This window comes from Mycetomoellerius zeteki, unplaced genomic scaffold, assembly GCF_001594055.1.
Source record: "Mycetomoellerius zeteki isolate Tzet28-1 unplaced genomic scaffold, Tzet1.0 scaffold155, whole genome shotgun sequence".
Lineage (NCBI taxonomy): Eukaryota > Metazoa > Arthropoda > Insecta > Hymenoptera > Formicidae > Mycetomoellerius > Mycetomoellerius zeteki.
Genome location: NW_017256500.1, coordinates 1000953 through 1023224, shown reverse-complemented (window position 1 = coordinate 1023224; position 22272 = coordinate 1000953). Strand labels below are relative to the sequence as shown.

At 36.6% G+C, this 22272-nt stretch overlaps 6 protein-coding genes across 7 annotated transcripts; 1 reads left to right on the top strand and 5 right to left on the bottom strand.

The window, feature by feature from the left end:
- Positions 1-27: 27 nt before the first annotated feature.
- Positions 28-1796, bottom strand: TyrRS-m (Tyrosine--tRNA ligase, mitochondrial). Its single transcript, XM_018444846.1, has 3 exons — positions 1549-1796; positions 535-1433; positions 28-473 (listed from the first exon to the last, which is right to left on the bottom strand). The coding sequence occupies exons 1-3, from the start codon at positions 1686-1688 to the stop codon at positions 124-126; spliced, it is 1389 nt and encodes a 462-aa protein (XP_018300348.1). The 5' UTR covers positions 1689-1796; the 3' UTR covers positions 28-123.
- Positions 1797-2755: 959 nt separating this feature from the next.
- tum (Rac GTPase activating protein tumbleweed) lies at positions 2756-5865 on the bottom strand. The gene is made up of 10 exons (XM_018445080.1): positions 5601-5865; positions 5131-5333; positions 4904-5052; positions 4410-4821; positions 4155-4321; positions 3919-4045; positions 3606-3838; positions 3246-3531; positions 2999-3174; positions 2756-2924 (listed from the first exon to the last, which is right to left on the bottom strand). The coding sequence occupies exons 1-10, from the start codon at positions 5677-5679 to the stop codon at positions 2861-2863; spliced, it is 1896 nt and encodes a 631-aa protein (XP_018300582.1). The 5' UTR covers positions 5680-5865; the 3' UTR covers positions 2756-2860.
- Positions 5866-7710: 1845 nt separating this feature from the next.
- Positions 7711-9315, bottom strand: LOC108720845 (coiled-coil domain-containing protein 115). Of its 2 annotated transcripts, none has more exons than XM_018445084.1 (2): positions 9146-9315; positions 7711-8277 (listed from the first exon to the last, which is right to left on the bottom strand). In XM_018445084.1, the coding sequence occupies exon 2, from the start codon at positions 8214-8216 to the stop codon at positions 7713-7715; it is 504 nt and encodes a 167-aa protein (XP_018300586.1). In that variant the 5' UTR covers positions 8217-8277; positions 9146-9315; the 3' UTR covers positions 7711-7712. The 2 variants fall into 2 exon arrangements, with proteins under 2 accessions (XP_018300586.1, XP_018300587.1); XM_018445085.1 differs by lacking the exon at positions 9146-9315 and adding an exon at positions 8628-8667.
- Positions 9316-9670: 355 nt separating this feature from the next.
- On the top strand, positions 9671-12629 carry LOC108720843 (uncharacterized). Its single transcript, XM_018445081.1, has 7 exons — positions 9671-9774; positions 9890-10024; positions 10193-10243; positions 10316-10444; positions 10518-10731; positions 10805-11891; positions 12562-12629. Exons 2-6 carry the CDS (start codon positions 9915-9917, stop codon positions 11633-11635), a joined length of 1335 nt encoding a protein of 444 aa, XP_018300583.1. The 5' UTR covers positions 9671-9774; positions 9890-9914; the 3' UTR covers positions 11636-11891; positions 12562-12629.
- Positions 12536-13924, bottom strand: LOC108720844 (vesicle transport protein SFT2C). Its single transcript, XM_018445083.1, has 3 exons — positions 13674-13924; positions 12895-13046; positions 12536-12803 (listed from the first exon to the last, which is right to left on the bottom strand). Exons 1-3 carry the CDS (start codon positions 13863-13865, stop codon positions 12536-12538), a joined length of 612 nt encoding a protein of 203 aa, XP_018300585.1. The 5' UTR covers positions 13866-13924.
- A 4831-nt stretch (positions 13925-18755) lies between these two features.
- Positions 18756-22266, bottom strand: LOC108720788 (serine/arginine repetitive matrix protein 1). The gene is made up of 2 exons (XM_018444970.1): positions 20299-22266; positions 18756-20029 (listed from the first exon to the last, which is right to left on the bottom strand). The coding sequence occupies exons 1-2, from the start codon at positions 22154-22156 to the stop codon at positions 19956-19958; spliced, it is 1932 nt and encodes a 643-aa protein (XP_018300472.1). The 5' UTR covers positions 22157-22266; the 3' UTR covers positions 18756-19955.
- Positions 22267-22272: the final 6 nt, after the last annotated feature.

The window sequence follows — 22272 nt, the reverse complement described above, 5'->3', positions numbered from 1 at the left end:
AGTTTTCCATAATGATATTCGTGTGTGTTAAAAGAGGAGACTGTTGCATTTATAATCATTACATAAACTTTTAGAGTATTAAAATATTGTTTATTATATATCTGTACATATTTTTTTGTTATCTTATTGCCATCGAACTATATGATACGTCTTTTTACCAACTCTCAGCAATGATAGATTATTGCTTAATATATGAATGCCAGGTACAATTACCTCATTTAAATGAGTAATTCTTTGATAATTTATATAAAATCCGCCTGCTGTTATGATTCGTTCAGCATCATGATCAGTTTTAAAGCATTTTGCCTTTTTTGCTAGCTCGTATATCGTAATTCCTGACTCAGATATGACATCCACTATAGTTGCGCCTTCAAACACATCTGTTAGTTCCGATGCATTTAATCTTACCAATGATTCAATTGATTTATCATACAATGCTGCAGATGCACGCTTTGCAGCCAATAGTCCATCCTCTGCAAAAAATAACAGTATGCAATAAATAATAACAATGACATAATTTTTTATAAAAATTACCTCCATGTACTAAAAGTGTAACTTTCTCCGCTAATAATTTCTGTGCTTTTCTCTGTTCTGGATCGTTCATATGATTCTTCATAATTTCAGTAATTTTATTCAATGGTATAAATGTGAATAGTTTTAAGAATTTTTCAACGTCGGAATCTTTAGCTCTGATGAAATATTGATACAGTTGGAAGCTTGAGGATTTCGTTGAAGATAACCACACTGCATTTAAAAGAGACTTCCCAAATTTCTTTCCACCTTCAGCTGTTATGAGTGGCAACGTTATACCATAAACTTGTTTTCGTGTACTTTTTGTAATCAAGTCGTATCCAGACATAATATTACCCATCTGATCACTGCCACCAATTTGGAAGCGACACTTGTAATTTTTCATCAATTGAAGCCAATCATATGCTTGGAATACTTGATATGAGAATTCAGTGAAACTCATCCCTGTCTCAGAATTTAATCGTTCCTGGACAGAAGACCTACCTAGCATTGTGCCCATCCGAAAATACTTTCCAATATTTTTGATAAATTCAATGACATTTACATTTGTATACCAATCCAAATTGTTTACTACAATTAGAGGCTTCAGTGCCGTTTCCTTGTTTTTCCAAAAGTAATCTCTATGATTATTAAATATGGTCTCTATGTTCTTCGTGATAGATTTGATGTTCTCTTCAATTACATATCTTTCTATTTCAATGCGTTCAGATTTTCTATGACTAGGATCACCTATTAAACCGGTAGCTCCACCAACTAGAGCTATAACTTGATGTCCTGCTCTTTGCCATTGTAAAAGATTCATCAGGATAAGTAGATTGCCGACATGTAAACTGTCTGCTGTTGGATCGAAGCCAGCATAGACACATTGGGATGATTTGTTCAGTAAATCTACTATTTCGTTTCTATTAAAAAATATATATAAGATATGTAAATTGATATAAGTATTAAGAGATGTGTAATGCATTATAAAAATTTTTATAATATTCAGTAACACAAAAAATAATTCAGTATACTTACGTACTAGTATCGGGAAATATATCCTCGTACATGCCCCTTTCGTGAAGCTTCAATACATTTCTGCTGCAGTAAAATCTGCATTTATCAAAATTAACGTTTCTGACGGTGGAGCATAACCTTAATAAAGAACGCACGCTCATTTTGCTATATATTTGTAACTACAAATGATGAATAATTATCTTCGAACTTCAGAGAAATCAGATTTCGTTGTGAATTCTCTACATAAAAATACGCGAACATAAATTCATACGATCAATAATATACGCAATTCAAATTTGAGGATTACACCGTTGATTCCAACCTCAAATGCGGCATCTGCTTCACCAACACTATAGCACAATAAATATATATAGTTATAAATATAGATTTCAGTGCTGAATAAGTTGAATAACAATATTAACTACTTATATTCTAAATATTAATTAGATTTTGTGTTGATTTCAATATTTTATTTAAATATCAGTATTAAAATAAAAGCTTAAGATAATTATTATATACAGGGTGTTCCATAACTCACCTGACAACGCTCGTGGGCAGGTAGAGCGGACTAAACTGAGTCGAAAAGTCCTCTACTATTTTGTAATTTTCGCAATAATTAACAAGATATTAATTACAAAAAATCGCTGAATATTGGTCTTCAATAATTTTTTTCTCAAATACTATCAATTTTACAAAAAAACTGCAAGAAACAAAAATTGTTTATTTTCTTCTCATAGAACTCTAAAAATTTTTTCAGAATTTTTTATCAACTTTTTAGTACTGCATTTTCTTATTTTTACTATCATGAAAATCTGGTATTAAAAAATTCTGAAAAAATTCTGAAAAAATTCTCAGAACTTTATGAGAAGAAAATAAACAATTTTTGTTTCTTGCAGTTTTTTTGTAAAATTGATAATATTTGAGAAAAAAATTATTGAAGACCAATATTCGGCAATTTTTAGTAATTAATATCTTGTTAACTATTGCGAAAATTACAAAATAGTAGAGGACTTTTCGACTCAGTTTAGTCCGCTCTACCTGCCCACGAGCGTTGTCAGGTGAGTTATGAGACACCCTGTATATTAGAAAAAATCTTATAGGAGATTGGACATATACATATTAAATTAATAAGTACTCCTTATTAAAAGAGGGAAAACATTGTAAATTAAATTAGATTGTTGATTTACTTTAAGAGATAAATATAAATCACGATGTTTATTGCATTTCAGTGTATTTACAAAAGAATACATATAGGCATGTTAAATATTAGGCCAAACAATTCTGTGTATAAATTGTTATTATAATGTAACAAATGTATAAACTTGCTTATATATTAGTATCCTACTCTAGATGGCGGTGTAGCAAAATATTTCTTGTTTCTCCTCATTAAAGTGCGGCTGTAAATACAAGTGAAATATGAAATAAGGAAAATATATAGGTAAGATGCAATTATTATTTATGCGCTACTCACCTAGAAGTGACAGGAGTATTGAAGAAACCGCGTGAGATACTACGCTTGAAAAGTGATTCTGTGGATGGTGTATGTTTTAATTCTCCCGATCTTGGGGTAGAAATGCAATTCGAGTTTGTAGGGTTCACATAAGTTGCCCAATAATCGGATGGAATTTGAAGTAAACTCTCTACTATCTAGAACGTAAAATATATTACAATATATTTCCCGTATCAGTCATAATGGCGCATTTAGAAATTTTTCTTACCGCAACTTGATGTTGAATATCGTTGATAGATGGTTCCTTGGAAATGTAACCGACTAAAGTTGGTCCAAAGACCTTGGCGAGATTACTAATGGGCATCTTACATTCGGTGCTACTCGATACTCTCTGTAAATGTAATATCAAAAAGGCTAAAGTATCTCGATTCGGTTGTGGCAGTTCTGATATTGCTTGATAAAGAGCGGCGTCAGCATCCTGTTTATCTGTCTTTTGTGTCGCACGAATAAAATCTCCCAACAAACCGACAGTGATCAGCGGTTCACGTAAGTTTCTATAAAATATGAATTCAAATAAATATATATATTGCATCCCCTTTATGTACAGAATATATTTCGGGTAACGTACCTGAGAAAATCTTTTAAGGTAGAACAGATGGTCGTAATATCGACGTTAGAAAGATTCGGGGCGCCTTTGCCTTTCAAAAACTTCTCCAGGAGACATTTGACATCTACCTTTGCTCCGTTCACTCTGTATAATCCCTGCTCGTTCATTCCGCGCAATTCAACTTCATTAATGCAGTGAACTACTATGGAAGGTACCATAGGTAGTGTTATAGGTGTGTAATCAGCTATAGTGCCCTGTACATGAAAATGACATTTAGTCAAGATATATTGACGCTGGAATATTTTGACATAGAAACTATAATAACGATACTTACGGGTATACCACGTAATGTAGGTGTATTTCCTGTTGGGATACATGGTAATGGTACTAAACCTTTACACTCGGCATGAGCTGCAGCTCTACAATCTTTGCATTTCAGTAGCGTATGTGGAAATCGAATTCTATTAATAAATGAAAAGACATTAAAATTTTTTTCCTTATCCATAGCAAATCTTATGAAATTAATTACAAGCTTTTTAATATGTTCATGTAGTAGTTGAATAAAATTACTTTTTCCCACAATGTGTGCAGTTTTCTGGCTTAAGCACAGTTTTTGTTACAAAATGATGACTTCTAGACATTTTTAAATTCATGGTATAGCCACCAATATTTGGACTTGGTTTGTAAACATCCTCTGAGTCTGAAGTTGTAAGAATATCAGCCTTTGGTGCTGATGGCTAAAAATAAAAAAAAATTGTTCCCTTATTTTTTAACTATGAATATATTTCAAATATAAGGCAATTGAATTATGATTTAGTAAAGTACCGCTGTATCAATTGGCATTTTGTTTACATCTAAATGTGATAATTTTGATTTGTTGTGTTCTGTACTACTTTTACGTCGTTTGCGTGAATTATGTGTGTGAATCTGGGGATCTGCGTTTTCATCACCGGGTATAGCCTCGATCGTGGATGAAGCAGTAATTGTACCATCCTTTGGCATAACTACAGTAGTAGTCGCTACTATTTTATCAGAGGAGTTTAATTCTACAGCTTTGTGCAATGTATTGCGACAAGGTTTTCTGGAATATTCGCTACTGGGGCGATGCTCTTTCCATTCTCGTCTTGTCTGACTTTGCAAAATAGCACTGGTCTCAAAATCATCATCTGATCTTGATAAACAATTAAGGTCACTCAATAATGAGCCAGTAGAATTCAATTCTGCTATTGTGTTAAGCCTAAAATAATATAATATAACATTGTCATATAATCCAATGTAATTATCAGTCTTTGAGTATAAATTAAGATGCTTATATTTACTTTTCAATCGGTACGTCTTGAATATGTGTGTTACTTTGACGATTCAATGAAGTGTTATTAAGAAACTGTAATTTCTCTCTAGTTTCATGATTTAGATATTTCTCTCTATCATTAAATAGTAAATCTCTGGCTGTATCAATTTGTCCTTTCTGGAAAAGATATAAGTATGAATAATTGAGATTAAAAAAAGTTAAAGTATTCTTAGAAATAAAAAAAGTATCAGTTACTAAATAATCTCTATGATCCTCGACATCACGACGTTTATGATTCTCTTCTTCCAAGTTTCTTCTTGCGTGACGCAATTTTCTCTCAAGACCTGCAATTTCAGCATGAGCCTTATCCAAAGCTGAATGGAGTCGTTGACATTCTTGCACTGATGCCAGCCATTTCTGTCTCATCTCTTCTTGATTTAAAGCAAATCGTAGGAATTCTATATAGAACAATATTGAAGCAACACATTTATATCTATAATTTATCTATATAATAGATTTATTTTTATAACTGAACTATGTATACTGTTTTTGAAGATGAAATAGGTATACAGATTTAAAATTTGATTAAAATGAGAAGGAAAGTTTTAGTACAGTCCAATGTAGCAATTTTATAATTATTTTAGAAAAGTCGATCAAGACTATTACAAGAAAAGTTAAGAGAATAAATAACAACTAATATCGATCATATATGATTATTAACGAACCTTCTTCGCAGGCTCCATTTAACAAGACGTTCGTACATCTCACCAGCTCGTCGTAAGTTGCCAAAAGTGACAATGACATCGTTCTTATACTTTTTTGTTGTTTCTTTCGTGAACTATCACTCTGCTAACATGTTATCGGCCTGTAACTCTCAGCAATCCGTTTGTCGTAATCAGTAGTACTAGAATTCTCTAATAGTACACACAAACGGTTCAATAGGTTCAATGGAACGTTCGAGCAGTTGGAGCCACACGGATAACATGGTACGCGTCGGAGTTTTGAAAATCGCCCCTATTCTAACCGTTAAGTTGATAGAGACGACCTCTATCGGAGAAAACGCGAATTAGGGTGAAATCACATGGTGCGGAAAAAAAACTGCGGAATAGAGAATGCGTCATTGAAGCAACCAATCAGCGCTATTCGAAATAGCGCTGATTGGTTGCTTTAAAGGTGCCATCACATGCGGCGTAATCTGCGTAAGCGCAACCTGCGTATTCTAGTAATTTACTAGAATACGTTATTTTTTATTTACTAGAATACGCCATTCTGAAAGCCGGCATTCACATTGGGCGTATTTCGCGGAAGATTAGAGAAATGCGGAACTAATGCAACCATCCAATTGCTGATTAGAATTTCTGTTGTACACTCTAACAGAAATGCTAAACGAATTTACGATTGGTTTTCGTAACCTACGCAACTCGAAAAGTATGCCTCATGGGGAACCGGTACTTTCTATCGCGTACATACAATACGCGTTTGTACAAATTTAGAAGAAGAAAGTCTGGTTTATAATGTGGCCGTAATGCGGGGTCTACAATAGAAGTCGTAGAAAATTGACCAATCACAGTCGAATATGAGAAGAATAATCAGCTGTAATTGGTCAATTTTCTACGACCTTAAGACCCTACGACCGCTACGACTTTTATTGTAGACCCCGCATAAGACCGGACTATTGCTAGATTCACACTGCATCCGATTTTCGTCATACGACGGTCTGCAACCAATCAGAAAACAGGATTCCGATGAATTTTTTATCCAATCAGAAAACAGGATTCTGATAATACGAAGGAAAATTCATCGGAATCCTGTTTTCTGATTGGTTGCAGAACGTCGTACGACGAAAATCGGATGCAGTGTGAATCCAGCAATACGGGCAATGGTGTAAAAAAAACATTTTTTTACGCCACTGTAAAGCAGCAACCAGGCGATTTTTAATCGCCTCGTTAATTGGTTGCTGCTTCCGCTACTTGACGCTTGCATGTGAATGCACCTTTACTTCCACCATGAGCTGCCAATCCTCAAGATTTTAATCGATCAAATAATTATAATCTTTTTGTTCTGATTGCAGATTATAATTTGATCATTTAGATCAGAGCTGAGATTTAGTTGCACATTTCGGCCGATTTTTAGTTTGGTTCCTACCTGCTCTGATTTAGATAAATCTAATTTTAGTTTATTTTGTCTCGATTGAATTCTAATTTTTAATTAATTGATATATATATTTTTTACTTAATTTATAAATAAATTTTTTAAATATCTGATTAGAGATTTAAATGTACGCGCTTATAATTATATTAATATAATGAAATTCAGTATATTTTCTACTGATAAACAAACATTTTTTAGTAATGTAATTTTTAGAACGTCTATATGATAGCGTTGTGTATATGTGAGGAAAGAAAATAAAAAATATGATTATGTATAAACAAAATTCGATATATATTACAGTCAATTTTACATACATAATATTTATATACGTTAGAATAAATATTTTATAACTGGTGCGTGCAATTTTAATGGTCGCATTCAGCAGACACAACTGTCGCAGAATGGATCTGTGAGCGCTCATTGTTATTGGATAATCTAGAAGAACTACACCAAGCGCTCACAGATCTGCTCCGCAACAGTTGAGTCTGCTGAACATGACCAATATCTAACATATTATAAATATATTTTAAAAATTAAATATTTTCATATCATGAATCAAATTTGTACGTAACTTAGCATTCATTACTTCCGTAGGTATTAAACTTTAATTATATAACAGAAAAATTATATAACAGAGGCGATAAACAAAGATTTTTAGAAATTATTAGAAAATCTTTGTTTATCGCTTAAGTTTTAATACTATTTGGAGAACATAAACTATCTTTTTCAATACATAATATTTTCAGCTTGGAGAGTACAGAAATAAGCTCTGCCTGTGTATTTGCTATCTTTGCAGCAAGATAGATGGATTCCTGGAAACGCTTCTGACTATTTTTCAAGTTTTGTGGAACCAATACACCAAACCATTTTATAGGATCTTTTGGTCCATCTGCGTCATCGCTTAATTTTTTAAAACTGATGTCAAAACATGGCTCAGTATCATTATCCTCATTTATTGTTTTAGTCTCCAAATCAAACAAGGATGTCACTGTATCTTCGCTATTTGGAACTTGTAACATACCGATATTCTCCTTTCCACGAATATATTTTGCTTTTGCCAGCTCGATGTGGCCATCCTTCAGCAATGTTTCCATTTGAATATTTCCATGAACTTTTTCCTCTATTAGTTCTAATTTACGTAACATTAACTCATCAATCTCTTCTGATAAAACATCTATGTTTTTACTCATACTGTAATTTATAATTATCGCCACAAAAATTTATAATTACAGTATATGCATGAGATTTTATCTGAAAGCAAAATATCGAAAAGATTATATATAACATGAAACATTATTGATGTACATTCATTTATTATTAAAGAAATAAATATAAAAATACGTAATTTAAAAACTACAGCTATTATTTAAAAATATTTTATCAATATTAGAGGTGAGATAACTAAACTACCCAGATAGAGCAAGGCAACGTTCTAATGACATCTTATTGGCGTTAAAGACGTCATTAAAACGTTATTAAGACGTCATTTGACGTCGCTTTGCTACTTGGGTAATTAATTCCTAAAGATATACAACATATTTTATGTATTATCTATCTTATATCAAACAACTGGTAATTACGAAGGAGGCGGGAAACCTCACCAATTTTAATGAAATTAGGCTCATTCGATGCGTTTTTGCATAAAACGGAAGAATCTAGCAGAAGACTGTCTTCATGAGTTAAAAATATTCCAAACGGACACTGTCTAGGCTACAACTTCCACGCGGTTAGGCAACCGTTTTATGATTGTCTGCTGAGATAGGACCATTCTTCTAGATCTAAAAGTATGATCCAATTAGCGCGAAGGAAACTTCCAACAGTTGCAAAACAAACGTTCTGCTGAACGCAGCCATTCTTTGATTAATCAATTCGTAAAATTCTTTGTTCTGATTGGTCGCTCAAACGTTTCGAAGCGTTTGTAGCGTCAAGTGGACCGCAGCCTATATCGAGTCGATATGACAGATTTCCTAACCTAAATAGTCGTGAAACGCTTAATATCTTTGTTCGTGGGGCAGAGCGACGCTTTTTTCTGCCAGATTCTTTCGTTTTATGCAAAAATGCGTCGAATGAGCCTAATTTCATTAAAATCGGTGAGGTCGCCCGTCTCCTTCATAATTACCTCTTGTTTTATAAACGAATTCAATTTGCTCCTCCAATCTTTTATATTCCTTGAAAGAGATTGAACCAAACTCTCACATTATATTAAATCGAATGACATTAAAATTATTCTCGACTATTCTCGAGGTATTATTGCACTTGCAGAAGCACTTTTATGATAGCAAAATGAAATCGTTCTTTCTCACTTCTCGCTCTCATCTCTCTCGATCTGCACTATAGCGTACCTGGATTGCAGATAATTTTATTTATTGCGCAGATCAGTTTTAAAGGTCAATTACAAAATCCGGTTCTTTAGCAGCTCTTTTACCTTCGTAAAAAATAAGCTAAAAAAGTGTCAAACAAAATATTTCTTTTATGAGACAAAATTATAGTAGAATCTGTAGGCCTGTCCTTTTTGGCTGAACTTTTGCACCAGTTCATCTTTCTTTCTCTTCTTTCTTTCTGAAGAGAAAAGGAAGAAAGATGAACTGGTACAAAAGCTTAGCCAAAAAGAACAGGCCTTATATGTTATGTATCTGCACTGACTGCACCATGAATGAGGTGCAAAGTGAATTGTGCTTCGGTTCGAGTGTTGCAAAATTTCAGCAAAGTTCGATGAAACTAATTGTTATTGGACTTTTTAAAAGAAAGGTATATAAGATAAAAAAAGTTGAGAAGTAAAAATATATTAGAATTGGAGCTTTGTAACCTCAAGAGAAGACTAAAGGCGATCAATCAGTGAAAATAAACCCTGTATTTTTTTAAGGATTATTAACAAGTATCACATAAACATGACTACACCCGTATTAACAAAGAAGCAGCAGAGGCATAGTTTATCAGCTAAAACAGGGCCTATCAGGGGTTTACGGAATATTTTGGCACAACCTACTCAGAATTTCTGGTATTTTTACATGATGTTAATTTTGGAGCATTTTCCATTTGTTTTAATAATTTGATGTAACAGTATTAAATATTTAAAGACGAACATTTATTTATAAACATTGTTGAAGCTAACATTTTACTAAAGATGATTGCAGTTTGAACTTATTTTTGCAAAATGTTTTCTTAGGCCAATTATCAATGTAGATCAATATCCAGAGTTGATGACAAACTTAAATACGTAAGTATGTGATTTAAAACATAAATAATCTTAAAAAATATCATTTTTAATCATTGTGGAAATGTTTTATAGGATATTACCATCAATAAAGAAATTTAATTGTAAAATCTCTAAGGATATGCTTAAAAACCTAACAAAAAAAGATCGTGCATTAGCTAGGAAAAAAATGTTAGAAGAGGCACCTCCAAAACCAGATATACTGTAAGTACCTTTTGCATTATATAGTTATAAATAGTTAAAAATTTAGCTATTTTATCTGATTTATAAATTTTAGGAAATTCATGGTTATAGGTATTAATGAAGTTACTCGAGCCTTAGAAAAGGATAATGTATGTAGCGTCTTATTAGACGCTAATATTGATCCATTTATATTAATAAAACATATTATTTCTATGGCAGTGAACAAAAAAATACCTGTTCTAATGCTGCCCATGCTGAGAACAGTCACAAAAGAAAAGGGATTTCCCTCAAGAGTTCTTGCTTTAAAGGTAAGGTATTAATATTTTATTATTTTAAACATATTTTTGTAAATATTTCTTAGAGATCTATTATTTCTTACAGCAAGAGGTAATGCAATGTCCAAATAATGTTTGCTATCCAATATACAAATCTATAGCAGAGGCTTTTAAAGACTTTGAACCACCAGAATGCTTGTCTCAATGTTTTCAACCAGATAAAGTATCTGATAAAAGCACAATGTATAAAGCAGAGATCACAGAAAGGGATTCTGATACAAAGCCAAATATTTCTAAGCCAGAAAAATCTGTTGTTGTATTTGCAGATGTGTATAAATACAGATCTTCACGAGATAAAAGAGCTTTTGTACCGCCAGCAATCAACAAAAGTTCTCAAATCTCTCAAACACTATCGGATAATTTTATTCCTTCAGACAGTGATCTTGATACTGTCAATGATAAAAATTGTGCAATTTTATCAAAGAATGAGAAATATATAAATATCGGCAAGGAAGAAAAGTGTATATTAACATCTGAAAATATAGAAGAGAATCAATCTTTTAATGAATTAAAATTAACAAAAAATAAGGTAGATTCAACGAAACAAACAAACATATTAAGTTCTCAAATCTCTCAAAAATCGGATGATTTTATTCCTTTAAATAGTAATTTTGATTTTGTCATGGATGAAAATTGTGCAAGTACATCAAAGAATGAGAGATATGTAAATATTAGCAAGGAAGAAAAACGTACACTAAAATCTAAAAATACAGATGAGAATGATTTAAAAAATAAGGTAGATTCAACAAAGCAAACAAAAAATATATTAAAAAGACCCAGAAATGATCAACCTAATTATTTATCATTAAAAATAAAATGTACACAAGGAAGTAAGAAACGAAGAAAAGCAACTAAATTTGCTAAGAAAAAAGGATAGAAGCACTTGACAGTTTAGTAGTAGAATAATTGTCCAGCAAGAACAAAAGAGAGAGAGAGATCTGGGTGCAATTCTCAGTATGATCCTGCATGTGGTATAGGAATTTTGAATGGAAAAACATTCTACCGTGATGAATACAAGAATAAAAAATATAAATTAAATCCTAAGATATAACTCATGTAATATTGGAAATAAAGAATTTGTATCGCTTTGAAGATTCAAATAACAATTACAATTCGTTTTCCAATTGTCTAAGGTAATCAAGTATAATCATATTTGTCTTATTTCATGTTAGAAAATTGTCAATAAACGTTGTATTTGACACTCAACTAATTAATAAATAAATTTTAATATTTGGAGCTGAAATTTGTGCTATAGCTTCAAATATTGGAATATAGTCGTTAACTCTCTAATTGAGTGTCAAAAATAAATTCTGTATAAAAAGAAAAATAGAACAAAAATATTATGTACAATAATAAAAATATATTGTAAATTATTACATACATTATATACAAGAATTAACTCTACCTTTTTCATTATCAATTTACTTATACTAATAAATAGAATTGTATTTACTAATAATATAACTAACTCAATTAAAAAATTTCACTAACAAATTGTAACAAAAATACAGTAACCCCCCATTTTCACACATATAAATTATACATAGTATAAGATTAGAGCATGTAAATTGTGTGTTGGATGTATGAAAACGAATTCAAGTTAGTTTTCTCAGTATTAATTTTAATAACTAGATAATAGATAAATGATAATTCATTTAATATCCATATTTTTCTCAATATAAACTTTATACGATGCTTTAAAAAATTTTACAAAAGATGGAAATATTGTTTTTCTTTTTATTATGAAACATAATTCTAAGCATAGTAATGTTATCTCTCACACAGGTAAACTTGATTTTACAGATGATCTAAATATTCTTGTAAAGAACATAAGGCCAGTTGTACCTCCTGGTATATGACTTATTAAAAAGGACAATGTAGCTATCAGCTGCAAGATAGCACATAATACTGTCAAAGGAGTCGATTGCAAATGCAGAGCAAAGTAAAGTGTGCCTGTTAATGTTGCAAAGTACAATATGGTAAAGTACTTCTTCTCAGCTAAGAATAATGATTTCATATAACTTGATCCCCACAAAAAACAAAAGCTGGAAGAAATCTTTTATTAGAAATATGATATTCTTCTCTATATATTCACAGATATATCTCATATTATTTTTTAAATATGTATATATGTACCTCATTAAAAAGAAGAGACTTCCTAAGGAATAAAGTAGAGCAAATTTTCTTGCTTTAAGTAATAAAACGGGAATATAAATCGCTGATAGACAAAAGCATAACAATCCCAGAAGAAAACATACAGCGAAGGATATGAGTCTTTGTGTTCTCGTCTATCAAAGTAAAGAAATCAATCTTTTATAAAAAGGTAATATTCAAAGTCATTGATATAAATTTTATTCAATAAGAATTATAGCATAAAGTTAGTTTTCTAATCGATTTAATTTATGTTTACCTATTTATACTTTTAAATATATTGATAAAAAAAGATTTTTCATTGATAACAATGGATGTTTTTTAATAAATTTACATAAACAAAAGTTGATCAAATTTGATTTCACAGTTTTCCTACAGAAATATAAAAATACTTCAAACTACAGAAACGTGAAAAATGTCAGATACCATCTTACGTACACAAATAAGATTAACTTCGACTAAATTCAAATTAACCAGCGATTAATTCAATCAGTAAAATTTATCAGAACATTGATCTCAACCATATAATTTGTAATAACAAAAATTTGTTTTAAGTTTACAAAATACTACAAGTATTTACTCAACAGGTTAATCGTGATTAAATGAATTTAGAGAGACAACGTCTTAAATTTTAAACGATTAAGTCATCTCGCATTACTGCTTTGTATTAACATTTTTTTTTGAGTTAATCAGAATTTTAACATTTAGTCAATATTAGTGCAAAACATCCGTCGAGTCGTTAAGGTTATGAGACAATGCCGTACCATAGCAGGACAACATTCTCTCTGTGATCTTTGGACCCATCCTGCGTTCTCCTCCGTCTCGTCGGTACTTTTTCCGAACCATTTGCCAAAGTTTGCTTTCGATATCGCTACCGATGGAACGGCGATTTTATATTGTTTATCATTTTTGCTACTGAGGAGATATTCGTTCAGCTCCTTATTGAGATCGGCCATTTTGACATGTCGCTATGTTCACGCCATTGAAATTGTAAACAATGAAAGTTATCTATTGTGAGAGAGAAATCGCTTTTATCAACGATAAGTAAACGCTTTAATTAGCAAACTATTTTATCGACTACAGCGACTTATTTTATCGATCGTGTGTAGAGAGTTGATCGTACAAGATAATACAAAAATAATCGATTAGAAACATTTAAAGATACGGTCAAATTACATTTGTATGATTTATATTCCACTGGTTTCTATTCTCCATATATCTAATCATTCGTATATTTGATTTTTAGACGTAAATTCGCATTTATATTTCGAACCGATTATAAAGAGAGCTTTTTATTTTCACTGTTCTGAGCATAAAAGTATATTTTATTTTTACTAATAATTTTTATTTTTTAATTGTGACAAACTATTGCGGTAATCGATTAGGTAAATACTCTAAGTTATAAGAACGTATTATTAGCAAGTTTAATTATATTATATCCCTGTACACTGAGAAAAAGACACTGTTTAAAAATATATTTGTGAAAAATACATTTATTTCACTGAAATAAATATTTATTTAAATACGGGCGAAATAAAATTTTATTCCTAGCAAATAAGTCATCTATTTTATTTTTTTGCAATTAATGAGATATATTTCACAGAAATGAAATATATTTCACAGAAATAAGATATATTTCACAGAAATGTATATTTCGTCATCACAATCAAATTTCGTAAGTAACATTTGCTTCACAATACTTCGACGTTTTTCTCTCAGTGTAGTTGTTCTCTCACACAATTAACAATTAACAATAAAAAAAGTTTGAATCTATTAAATTCGTTTTTTCAAATATAATGTAAATAGTACGTATATTTCAAGTATTATTCAAGTTAGAAAATTATAGATATATATAATTACTTAAAGAGCAGATCAATTAATACGTGAATTTGGTGCGAGACGTAGGCTATGTTCCAAAATTCAATCAATCTGCCTGTACTGAAAATCTATAGTGCACGTAACGTAAACTGTAGCATTTTCAGTGTTGACAGTAAATTTGGAACACAGCTTTAAATGACCATTCCGTGCTTCGCGTGAATAAAATACCACAATGGGTTTTCAAACTTACATTTATTTAAACAAATCAACATTGACCTCATATTTATGGATTGTATACTGTATTTGTTGCACAGAGGATGCACCTTTCTATACGCGAGATCTACGCATCTGCGTCGTATCGTTTGACAAATCATTACGGTCGGGGACAAGGGGGAGGGGAAGGAGAGGGGAGAAGTTTCAGGGAATTGGACTGAGTACTGATAGAATATAATTAACGAGATTAGAAGAGCTAGAACCGGACTAGAAACAAGTTTCACGTTATCACAATGTAATATCGCGTTAGAGAGCATTACTTATTAATAATCGTAATAAATATAATAATAATAATGTCGTTCGTGTGAAGAATAGGAATGATACTAATAGGCGCAAACGTAACAATTCGGAAACTCAGATAACAAATCGATCACACCCGAAATACAGTACACACGCTACGAATATCGTTAATAACCCAGGTTCCGCTTATCCGTCATATATAGATTTTTTTTTCTTGTGTCTTTTACCGCTAAATACGTACTGCTCACTGCCGCTTGATCTCTCGATTATACGATACATAGGATGAGACTGCTAATTATTCAACATGAAGATCTCTAAACTTATTCTCACATGCGCCGCGAAACGAATTCACCCTGGGAGGGATTGAGATGCCTGTCAATTGTCAATTGGTATTGCATTATATTTAATCGCGAAACTCCGTATACGTAAGTTCAAGGAAAATACAAACGAGCGTAAAGTGCCGTGTGGTGAACCATTTGTTCGTTTCAATTTAACTCGTGACGAGTTCTCGTCCCGCCGATTCCATTCGTATAATTCTGTCATAACGAACCTTCGAAGGGTCACAAGAAATTCCTTTGAAAACAGCTTTTAAAGTGAAAAAAAAAAAAAACGATTTGCCAAATCTAATTCTTTATTATCCTCTTTTGCTACTTACTTGTTGAAGTAGAAAGCAAAAGAAGAGGCATTTGCGAAATCTTTCCTCTCGTTCGCCACATTTTCTTTATGTATACACGGATTTACGCAACTAAGCGTATGTATGCGAGTATGCGTGTGCTTGTATCATTGTCATTTTCTCTCTCTTTCTCTCTCTCATTTCCTCTCTCTCTCTCCTCTCTCTCTCTCTCTCTCTCTCTCTCTCTCTCTCACACTCTTCATACGTATAAGTATGTACGTCTCCTCGTGGACATAAATTCGTGTGTATTTTCATTAACTATATACTTTGGCTTGTCCTCACACCTCACTGCACCTCCGCTTTCTGCTTTAACGCTAATGGCAGCACGGATACAAGTTTGTTTTTATACTGTAATAGCGTCCTCTCAGTGCACACACGTGCCTTATTCATTCTGCTTCATTATTCGAACGAACGCGAGTCCGTGTCGTACATATCACATACCTACATATATATAAGTACGTATATATATATATATATATATATATGCATACACGGCCCATCCGCTGACAGCCGTGCGCGCGAATGGCGGTATAGGCGTCCCTTCGGTTGATGGCGAGTACGCGAGTAATCTCGTTCTTTTTTATGCTATGTATAATATCGTACAGTACGTAATGACGCCGTAATAAACTGCTATGTGTACGCACTACGAGAGGGGAGAAAACTATATATATATTTATATATATTTATATTTTATATATATATATTTTTTATATGTATATCGTGTGTAATTCGTGGAGAAACGAATCGCTATGTAGCGTATAATGCGTGTACGTATGTATGTGTACAATACAAGCGGCGACCACGCGACGCGACTTTCCGGCCTCCTTCGACGACTTGACCTCTCGCTATCCGCGAGGTGCGAATTCGGGGATGCGACGACCATGAACGCGACAACGGGTTTCTGTTGATCGATTTCTTTTTTTGCGAATCGTCGTCGACGGAAGCACGGTCGGAAATGAAAACGCGCCCTGTCCGTCGTGGATCAGGGAATCCCCGCGAGGATTCGCGGCGGAATCGCGGAATGACCTGCGCGTTCGTTCGAATGCATCGCGCTCCCTTTTCCTCACCTGACGCGATTCCGTGCATTTCCCGTTTTGAGATGAGCCACGACTAGAAAATATACGAGTAATCGCTTTGGATTATCATCGTTACAATTTGAGGGAGTTTTTGTTTAATTTTTAAAAATGGAAATTTAATATTGCAAATAGTGATTAATACTCAAAATAAGCAATTTCCAGTATTAAATTGATCGGTATATATACTAAATTGAATTTCTATAAGAATCTGTAATGATTCTCGCTGTTTTCGCTTGTGAACCTTATAATAAGCCAGCCTAAACTTTAAATCTTAATCCGTAAGGCACTAACCAATCGCAGTCGAATGTGACAAGAATAATTGACTACGACTGGTCAATATTTCTTACGTTTAAGACTTAAAACTTAAGTAATAGATTATAAAAAAACCTATTAAACATCCCCCCCTTCGTTTCAACGTCTCGCCTCTGGAAGGAAACGCACGGAATGCATCCAGTCCGCTCGATCTCGTGATGCTCAGAAGGCGAGATGCGAACGGAGTACAAGAGTGAACGAACGTAACGACTCCTGCTCGCCGCGGATACTTTGCTACTCGAATTAACTTCTATCGTATCGCTAGTCGTAATATCACTAATCGTTCATCGATCGATTCATCGCGTTCCCGAGAACAATTATGGACGATCGATGAGACTAGAAGGGAACGAAAGGGAAGCGTGCGTCGAGAGGGTGCATCGAGAGAGAGAGAGAGAGAGAGAGAGAGAGAGAGAGAGAGAGAGGGAGGGAGGGGGAGAGAGAGAGGTATTAAGGTACTTAGACAAAAGGTACCGCGAAATTATCGGGTGAGCGTTCACGCGGCGTTAATTATAGTTCACGCGGAGCTATCCTAAAAAAATTATGCGCTAAACGACGGCAGCCGTTCGCGCGACACGAGATCGGACGTGTTCGCCAATGGAGGAAAATAAGGGGCTGGCGTCTAATCAGCGTCGTCGCTCGAGCGCACTCGGGTGCAACTAACGCGCCCCTAATGTGCGCGGGGGAGGGGGGGTGGCCTCTCCGTTAACGGTATCTGCTCATGGATGACGGTACCTATAAATGAAAAATCTCCTATGCTATACACAGTTAATATCAGCCGCGCATAACACTGAGCCGTATCGTTCACGAGACACACGCACGATATAGAAAAGATCACGGGAGGCGCAAGGAAGGGTGGGAAAAAAAAAACTTGCGCGAAACGTCCTTCACGCGCGAACGCGACGAGGCGAGTAACGCGCGGCGAGTGGAAACACAAGCGGCAACGAGACACGGCGTTGTTCAATCGAAAACGAACTACACCGAGGACAAAGGGAGAAACGATCAAGTACGCGCAGCCGATCGTCCCCCCACGGACACACCCTGTCGGTTTTCTCCCTACATAGCGCACTTTCCGAGGGACGTTCTGGCAATATATCCTTTAAGACTTTGGAACGTCTTTCGAACATCTAGAAAGTCCCTTGGACGTTTGCTAGTATGAGTCCTCCTTACTCTCTAAAATGTTTACAGTAAATCTCACTCTGAAGAGTGAATCTCACTTTTAAAGATTGAATTGAGTCACTCTTTTTCAAGACTGGCTCAATTTTCACTCCTTAGAGTGAGATTCCACTTCAAAAAATTTAGAGTTTTTCTCTCATCTCTCTTAGTATCCCGTATTCACGCGGTTGTCCACCGACGTTTCGAGTCGTTTCGACCTCTTAATTAATATTGCACGCACCGGCACACGGGGGGGGGGGGAACGTATCCGGCGACGTTTTTCTTTTTTTTTTAACTTTACGTTACGACCGCCAGATCGTCGCCCAAAACAACAAACGAAATCGATCGTCGCGAATCTGGATCCAAGCACGCACTCGCGCGATCGTAAATTGCGGGGCTGCTACGATCCAACGATCTCGCACGCCGACATATGTGTATAACGTATAAAAAAAAGCAAAAGAAAAACAGATATGAACGAATAATAAAGAGTCGTATCTCGTCGAGCCCCGACAGTTCTCGATCGGACGGATCCTCGCGGGGATCCGCGTTGCCCCTGGAACGAGGCCAATCCTTTGATCACGATGCGCTCGAATCGCATCTCCGTGATTTTCTTTTATTTTCTCTCCTTCTCTTCCATTTTCCTCTACCTCCTCTCCTCCTTATATACTTGTCGCTCAAAAAAAAAGCGAACGTTACAAATACTATATAATTACGTGTACACGTACGGAGTACGTACATATACAAATTATGCTTAACGTTATTTATTCGCGCGCGTCCGCGATCGAGGCGGATTCCTCGATCCACGTCGGACGCACCCTGTGTATATCTCTGATCCTCCGTAGCGGAGTAACACTCTCTCCGCGAATCAACTAGTCACGCTTACACTCTAGAGATTCATGTCATTATTATTCCCTAGTCGATATTTTAATCGTTTTTAGCATTACGTTACTAATTACGGTACAGAACTATCAATCAACGCCCTACGGTGAACCGTCTCGTATACGCCCGCCGGGTGGCAACCGGCTCTTTCGTCTGCTCGTCCTCACACAGAGTTCGCGGATTTCCTGCCGGATGTCCGCCCAGTCGCGCGCAACCCTACATCTCGTCTTGAGCTGAGAATATTCAGGCGCCGCGCCCCGAGGAGAAGTACCTCCGTTTCCCTGCGAGCGCAACGCGAAACGCACATGTATATATTACTCTATTTAAATAATAATAGTCAGTCCTTGACCCCTCGCCTCGACTTCCGCCCGTTTCGACTCGCCTCTTCTATGGAAACGACCGTTGAATGCCGAAAATGAATTCGAAGTTATTTCGTTTTTCTTCTTTTCTTCTTTTTTTTTGGTATTTTCCATTGTAGTCTTCGTGTAGGCCAACGAAGTTTTCGGCACCCATACGGATGCGATCGTGTTAGAATCTTCCTTCCCTCTCTCGTTCGACCTCGTTAATCTTCATCTCGACTAGCTGTGCTCTGCCGCGTCTCGTCTTTTAGGTGGTTTCGAAGATTATCTCTTCATGAGGCCCTTGCGAGGATAACCGAGCCGCTGTCTGTCGCGGGACGCCCTCTCTCTCCGAGTAGCTGTTTGAACCCCAATTTTAATATCATTTTAGTCTGAGACCTCGTACTTTTATTCAGTAACTCTTTATAAAATTGTAGTAATGGATATATTAGAAAATAATAATTCCTGTACACGATCTCCATTTATATATCTTGCTGCATATTTTTTTGAGCTGCTTGTAATAAGCGGGTCGATTATAAATTAAGGAAGCCAGTGCCCATGTTCACTGCCGATGACACCTAACCGACGGTTTACGGAAGGAATCGTTATACCGTCGTAACGTACTCACGCAGCTCAGGAGACTCCGCCCTCAACCAAGGATCGTCGTACTTGGACACTTCCTCGCTGCGAGTTCTTCCAGGCGGTTTGGGACGCTCGCGAGGATGCATGCGCGGTCCTTCTTCGCTCAATGATCTCTTCGTTGCATCTATATGCTTCGGCACCTCCAACAGGGCCTTGGATCTGGTCAGCTGGGGCCTCTGTCGTTTAGTCTCCTCACTAGCAGCGCGTATTATTACCGTCGGCGGGGGCGGCCCGGCCTGGGGCAGTCTGTCCTCCAGAGGATTGGTGGTGGGAAAGGATGCTTTCACTCTGATCGCACCCTTCCGGATGAGTCGGGGCTTGCTGGACCTGCGTGCCGCGGGTGAGTATTCCGGCGAGTAATCCGGCTTCACGATACTCTTCCGCTTAGCGGTGGGCGTGGTAGGCTCCCTTGGTGACCAGATCGGCGTCGATAGGTCATCCGGCGTGGTCGCCTTTTTCGGCGGTGTTTTCTCCGGCGACTCGTCTTTCCAACCGCCTTGGTAGAGTGGGAACGGTGCGACTTGATTAAGAATCTTCCACCGGAACTCTTCGTCGTCACTCTTGCTGGGTGTCGCCGGTTCCGGCGGCGGACAGTGCGTAGGCGTGACATTGTGGAAGGGTGACCATTTCTTGTCATCAATTACCTCGACTGGGATGTCGCTCGGTGATTCGTCATACGGCGCCCACTTGATATCGCTGATGTGCTTCTGCTCGCGCTTTTTTATCCCGATCGTCGGTAACGGCGACGAGTCCTCATACGGTGCCCACTTGGTACTGGTGATGCTGATCTCTGGTGAAATCAGACGTCGCACGATTCTATTCTCTAGCTTGCTTACTTGCCGTGGATCCGGCTCCGGCGACATGCTCCTGCGTATGCTGTATTTGGGCCGTTCGCGCAGACTCTTGCTCTTCGTCTCGTCTTGGCTTCTGTACCACTTCGGCGCCTTTTTCTCGGCGGGCAGAGAGACGTGCGGCTTCATGGCCCATCTTGCTCGTATCGGCTTCTTGCTCTCCACCGGGCTGATGACCTTTTCCTTCTCCTTTTCTTTGTCTTTGTCTTTGTCCCGTTGTGAGAAGCCCCATCTCCTCGAACTTTCGCTTCTCACTTGAGCGGAGCGCTCCAGCTTGGGTCGATCCCTGGGTTTCCCTCTGGCTCTCGGATCCTCACTGGCTTGCCTCTTCACCTCTGGCTTCTCCCATGGCACAACCGGTTCCTCGGGCGTCAACGACTTCGAGTAGTACAACTTTTTTTCCTCCTTCTGCGTGATCAGCTTTTCCGGTTCCTTCAGCTCCGGTTTCACTTCCACTGGTGAGGCGGGTGGTGGCGTTTTCACCTTGGGACAGGTACATCTGGGCTTCGGATTCGGCATCACGTCCGGCACCTGTAACCATCTGGCTTCCCTCGCAAATCTGGTGTCGTCGCTGCTGTGCTTCCTTAGGTCGTGCATCGGTGTCAGCAGACTTTCTGGCCTGACCGACCACTTGTCCGTCTCTGCACTGTGATGCTTTCTGAGATCGCCGCGGTGTACACCTTCTGGTTTCTTCTCTCCCGGAATCAAACTGTGGCAGCTGCACTTGGTCTTTCTGACGAGATCCAAGTCTGTGATCGAGGTATGGAGCTCCCAACGGAACTCTGTACCCTCGCTGGTGCGCCTTCTTAGATCCCAGATCGCCTCGTCGGGCGACAAGAAGCTGCTGGTACTCCATGTCACGTCGGTACTGCGTACCCTCAGGAAACTGGCGCGTTCTCTACGGGTGTCGGTATCGTCACAGCTACAGATCTTTGTCGGCGTTCTTTGTGACTCCAGCGGTGCCGGTTCGATGGCGTCCAAGTCCTCGATCATCCATGAGATCTCCTCGCGACGCCGTCGGCCGCACGACGGGCAGAATAAGTCGTCGTCGCGACTAGACCGCGGCTGCGGGCGGGGCAACGTCGGGGTCGAAGTCGAGGTTGATGCGG